The sequence below is a fragment of the Diabrotica undecimpunctata genome, chromosome 10 (assembly GCF_040954645.1).
Source record: "Diabrotica undecimpunctata isolate CICGRU chromosome 10, icDiaUnde3, whole genome shotgun sequence".
In the NCBI taxonomy this organism is placed as follows: Eukaryota; Metazoa; Arthropoda; class Insecta; order Coleoptera; family Chrysomelidae; genus Diabrotica; species Diabrotica undecimpunctata.
Window position 1 is genome coordinate 76,375,529 of NC_092812.1, and position 6,284 is coordinate 76,381,812.

Sequence of the window (6,284 nt, forward strand, 5' to 3'; positions counted from 1 at the left end):
GGGAATATTGACAAACCGTGGATAACCCAGGGCACTAAAACCAAAATTGAAGAAAGAACAACTATAAACACAAAACCAATCAAGACAACAAATCCCATAAGACGAAGAGAAATAGAGGAAGAATACAAAGAATAAAATAGGGGTATAAAAAAACGAGCTCTTATGGATAAAAGGTTGCACATAGAGCAAATCGCAGAAAAGGCAAAAAAAGCAGCCCAAATATATGACACAAAGACGCTATACGCAATAACAAAACGACTGAAAGGAGGCACCAGTAAACAAAGACAAAAATAAAAGGGAAAGAAGGAGATATACTTACAAGACAAAAAGAAGTAGTAGCAGAAGTAATAGTAGTAGTAGAAGTAGTAGTAATAGTAGCAGAAATATGAACAGTTTTTCGCAGAATTGTACGAGGAGGACATGCAACTGAACATAAAGAAGAGGAATTTATAAAAGAAAAAATAAGGCATGCAATAACTATTTAAAAAACGACAAAGCATCGGGAGTAGATGGAATACCAGCAGAATTAATAAAGGCGCACTTAACCCTGTCAGTGGATATGCTTTACCGATTACTGAAAAAAATATGAATGGAAGAACAGATACCCATGGAATGTAACGAAGGAATAATAATAAAATTAACAAGGAAAGGAAAATGCCATGCCTTATGTGAAAATTTGAGAACAATCACCCTGTTAAATGCTGATAGTAAAATAATTGCGGGGATAGTCCTGGAACGAATAAAAGACTCTATAAATGAAAAACTTAAAATAAACCAAGCAGGATTCGGTAAAACAATTCTTCTATAGATCACATAAATACTTAAAGTATCATTTTGACTATAAAAAAAACCTTCGATTCAATTAACGGCAGCATGATATGGAATATTAGACAAATATATTAGAATAATAAGGCTACTTTACGACCAAAGTACTACAAGAGTTAAGCACGAAGGTAAACTATCTCAACAAATATACGCCATTTATAATGTAATAGATTGGATAATGAAGCAAGCTGAAAATAAAAAAACGAACTACAATGGGAATTGTTAGACAAATTTGCGGATCACATCTGCCTAGTAACAAATAAACAGCATTTGCAAAATGAACGGGCAAATTAAAAGACACAGCAAAAACGGACCCGTACACCTGGAGGACAAGAAAATAGAAAAAGCATACGAATTCTGCTATCTAGGTAGTATAGTAAATGCAACAGATAACACGGAAAAAGACATACCAAGGAGAATAAGTTTAGCACAAAACGCCTTCAACACTTTACGAAAGGTATGGGCCTCGACAAATATTAGCAAAAAAACGAAACATTTTTTTAACAAATATGAAATCAGTGTTGGTATACGAAGCCGGAACATGGAAATATAATAAAAAACTTTTTCAAAAAATGCAATTCTTTGTGAACAGATGCCTACGGATAATATTGAGAATATTTTGGCCAAACAAAATCTCAAACGAAGAACTGTAGCGAATAACGAACGAGGAAAAAAAATAGAAATTACAATAAAAAAGCGGAAATGGAAGTGGATAGGCCACACGTTGTGGAAACCCCAGTCAAATATAGCCTTACACTATAGCCTACCAGGTAAAAGAAAAGGAAGACCACTATTCACATGGAAGAGAACGATAGCAAGAAAAATCTTGCGACGCATATACTAAGGCACAAAAGAAAATAGAATTTGGCGAAGAAGATACAACCTTGAACTATATAAAATATACCAGAATCTGGATATCATAACATTCATCAAAATATAACGGATGCGTCGAATGGGGCATGTGGAAAGAATGAAAGAGCGAAATACCAAATAAAATAAGAAGCAAGTGCCCGTAGGAAAAATAACAAGAGGAAGACCAAAGCTGAGACACATAGAACAAATAGAAAATGATATACCTTAAAAATAAAAAATTGGAGAAAAAAACATGAAATAGATCAGAATGGAAAAGAAACCTTACACATGCCATACCCAAAAGGTATTGTCAAACTAGTGATGATGATGAAATGTAGAAGATACTGAGATAAGAGACTGAGACAGATGGAACTAAAAAAACTGGACTCACTGATTAGGAAACTTACATAAGTAAACCAGAGATAGAAAAACCTAACGGAACATAGTAGGAAATGGTTATTAGAGACATTAAAATACTGAAAGTGTGAAATGAGAAAAAACTAAATAAAAATTAAAAAGAATGTAAATAATTTCAGCTAAAGTCAATTCATACGACTACCCGTAAAAAAGAAAAAAGCAGTGGGAGACAATAAATGAGTTTTAATAGCTATAAGACGAACGAACGCCTTGATGATGATGATACAAATCATAGCTAAATAACACTGGAATCAACTTATGAGGATTACCGTGATGAAAACGAAAAGGGTTATACAGCAGGCAAAGAATAACGGAAAATTTCTATTATGTAGGTGATAATAATGAATAGAAGGCGATAAAAATGTTAAAAGTTAACTTCAAAAGCAAAAGAATCGCATTAGTAAACCAAAAACTTAACAATATAAGAAAACTTTAATGTCCAAAAGTGAGTAAAACGTATTATAGTTTAAATAAAATATTTCTATTGAAAGAAGCGAAATGTTTTAAATGTATTAAATTGGAAAATGGATCACTAATAAAAGAATCATATTTTAACTGACAGGAAAATGTCAAACAATTTTTAGAATCTCCAAAAAAAGCAAAATAAAAACCTTGGACAAAAACACGTTGCAAGCAAACACTTATTCCCAAAAACGCTATATGGATTAAACCACTAAAAAAGTGCACACAGGTTTAAAAAAAACGATATATTAGTATACGAACACTCTTTATACACTGTAAAAGGCCCATTTAAACTAAAACTCTGCTCAATAGGCATTTAACAGAGAACATACTGATAAAGAGAGAAGTATTGCAGAATTGTATACTTTTTCCTCTCCTGTTTAATTCATATTCAGAAGAAATTTTTCTAGGAGCACTTGAAAATATGGATAAATGTATTAAAGTCAACAAAATATATGTAAACAAACTACAATAAACTAAAAATAAGTACAGAACAAACAAAAGCAATGACCGTCACACGCAATCAAAATTACCATAATGGAGTTTTTATTATACAACAAACAAACATATTCATGTCCAAATTTCAGTAGCTTGACTGGTGTAAAATAAACAATATTGATATGAGAAAAAGCTTTTTACTGTAGAGACAAACAATGACAAAAAGAAGATAAGGTATACGAACTGACAAAAAGAGGAGAAAAGATAAATGAACAAAATTACCAACTAATAAAATAAATATGAATACACTAATACCTGAAAAATGGAACGCTGAAGGGAAATAATTATGTAAAAACTATAGACCAACCGCGCTTTTTGAATCGTAGGTATATACAAAATATTGGAAAATGTAATAAACAAGAAAATCAAAAACCATGCAGAAAAAATACTAAGGGACTACCACAATGTATTTATACCAGGAAGATCGACGAAAAATGCTAAGCATACTGTGGAACAAATCCTAGAAAAGTTGTAAAAAAATAACAGAGAAATTCATGTACTATTTATTAATTTCAAAAGCGCCTTCGACACGATAAAAAGAGACAAGATGATAAAAGTATTAAAGGAGTTACATATACCAAAGAAACTAAGGAAAGACAGAAATAGTACTAAAAGAAACAAATGCAAGGGTGAAATTTCAAGGAAAAAACAGAAAAATTTGGCATATAGTAGTTTTTAGTTAAAAAGTAATTTTAAAGACAATTACAGCCAAAATAACAATTTAAAAATAGAAATAATAATAAAAACTTTTGAAAACATTCACAAAAGACACGAAATCTTTCAAATCAATCCACAGCACTTATAGAAATGCACATCGATAACTGCCCAATTGACTCTAAATATATGGACAAAAAAGTATCCCTCAGTTTCTCCCTGCAATTCTTTCCACTCAAGATTCAAACATCTAGAGATCTTAAGAGAGGGCGGGGCAATTCTATACAGAAGGGTTTTACGTATTATAGATAGTATATATATTTGTATATATATATATATATATATATATATATATATATATATATATATATATATATAAAGCATATACATATATACAATATATAAGAATACACTAGAAATAGACGAATTATTCTAGGTAGTACATAAAAATAAAGTAGTATGACATCACTGATCACTGTTTAATTACACAATCACTATTTGTATACTTGTTGTAGTTAGTTATTTATCAAAATTATATGAATAGATTGCTGTATTATATAAGCACATAAATGTAAGTTAGAAATGGTAAACGGATTTCCGTTTTTGTCAATTTTATCTCTGTGCGTCGGTAATAAAAGGAAATCAATAGATTTGACTGCAACTTGAAAAAGAACAGAATATGACAGTAAAATATTTAATTTTTATAAATATGTATTTACAATAAGCAGTAACAAAATAAAATATTCTATGAAATAAACGCCGGAATTTCGAAAGATATAAACAAAGTAAAATATTAAATAAATTTTGTCCGAGATTTATGAAATTGAAAGGAATAATACCTAACGGAGCTATTATTTATTTAAATAGATGTTTAAGTAAAAAATAGTTTTAAGTGAAATTAATAAAACTTACTTTATACTTCTGCATCCAGTTGAATAAGGGATAGGATTTCATTGTTGCTTTTAATGGTGAAATAATAACTTCTTTGTTTCATTCCTTGCAATTTGCACTTGGTCAAATTATCGAAAACACTTTTAATAAATATCCCAAATAAATTACATTGACAAATAAAGGAATATAGAATAAATATCTGATGGACACCTAAACAATGTAAGAGTTTTTCAGTTTTTGAGTTTTTGGTTTATAGTACTTAAGATACGCATTATTTTAAACTATTTACATTACTTTCAGGAAGGACTGGTCTTATAGATGTCGTATTTAGTAGAGCTTGGTAATAGTCAACTATGGGAAACATCGGCCACTGTTGTTTTTCTTCAGATTTTTCTTGATTATCACTGGTAACAACATCAATGTCCTCTTCATTAGTTTCTTCTCCGGAATCTGGGGCGAGAAGTGACTCCACATCGAACTGTCTTTTCCGTGTAGAGTTTCTAGTAGAAACAATAGGATAAACTGAAGTTGAAGGACCCGGCACAACTGAAGGGCTCTCCAAAAGAGGCGGCGGACTTGGAGAGTCTGCTCCGTCTTCGTCCACAGCTAAACCCATGTGTTTTCTAACTTTCCGTTGAGCTTTGCGCCGCCTGAAATCTCCTTTTCGAAAATCTTCTACATTTGCAGGATGGATGGCCCAGTAATGTCCTTTTCCATTAGCACTTCTTCCAGCTTTAATAAAGCAATCATTTAGCGAAAGATTGTGTCTGATTGAGTTCCTCCAACCTGGACCTCTTGTCCGAAAATAAGGGTAGTTGTCTAAAATATGCTGATATATATCTGATAACACCAATTTGGAATCTGGAGAACTCAAAATGGCCATAGCAATTAGTCCGATGTAACTGTGTTGTGGTTTCGGTTCTTCAGGTTGCAGCGATCTGGGCAACAAAGGATAACAAGTCAATGTTGATGGAAACGGATTTAGTAATGGATATCGTAAACGTTCAGCGACTGCGTATTGATACAATTGTAGCTTGTAATGATCTATCGGAAAGAGTGCTCTTGGAAAATTGGCATCAAAAGTAAATCTTATCGGTAATTTCGATTGAGAAGGATAATTCGTTGAATTTTCGTTGTTGCACATAATTATTTCAGTCCTAATTCAAATTCTTACACACTGACGTTAACTATCCCACCACAATTTAATTTAAACTTGTTGCTACTAATATAAACGATAACATACACCATTAATCATGGTCTGTCATTCGTAAGAGGGTAAACTATACTGTACAACTGATAACTCATCGGGGCATCCAAACATAAGAACAAATACTATCCATTTGTCGACCAATATTTGCCAACACAAACTGGGTGGCGACGAAACCATCCAATGAAAAATCAGCGAGCCCTTCTACAACAGCTGCAACTCCGCCTCGCCATGTTGTTCAACTGAAATACTCTCTTGATACCTCCTTTATGGAACAACAAAGGGGAGTAGCTACCCTAAAATCTTTACATTTATGTTTACAGAGAAATCCTTCAAACTCCGAAATTTGCATTCAGTCGATAACCTAAATAATTATTAAATTATACACAAAAAAAGATAGGTAGCTAGGCTATAAGCAAAAGGGATGAAGATATTATTATTGTATATAAAATACTATACCTCTAAACATTACTAAGTT

General features: G+C 31.9%; 1 protein-coding gene across 1 annotated transcript; it reads right to left on the bottom strand.

Annotated features, from left to right (window-relative positions):
- Positions 1 to 4,473: 4,473 nt before the first annotated feature.
- LOC140452112 (forkhead box C1-A-like) lies at positions 4,474 to 5,879 on the bottom strand. The gene has a single exon (XM_072546184.1). It carries the CDS (start codon positions 5,741 to 5,743, stop codon positions 4,871 to 4,873), a length of 873 nt encoding a protein of 290 aa, XP_072402285.1. The 5' UTR covers positions 5,744 to 5,879; the 3' UTR covers positions 4,474 to 4,870.
- Positions 5,880 to 6,284: the final 405 nt, after the last annotated feature.

Coding starts and splice junctions, on each gene's coding strand:
- LOC140452112 (XM_072546184.1), bottom strand. CDS start 5,743: ATGTGCAACAACGAAAATTCAACGAATTATCCTTCTCAATCGAAATTA.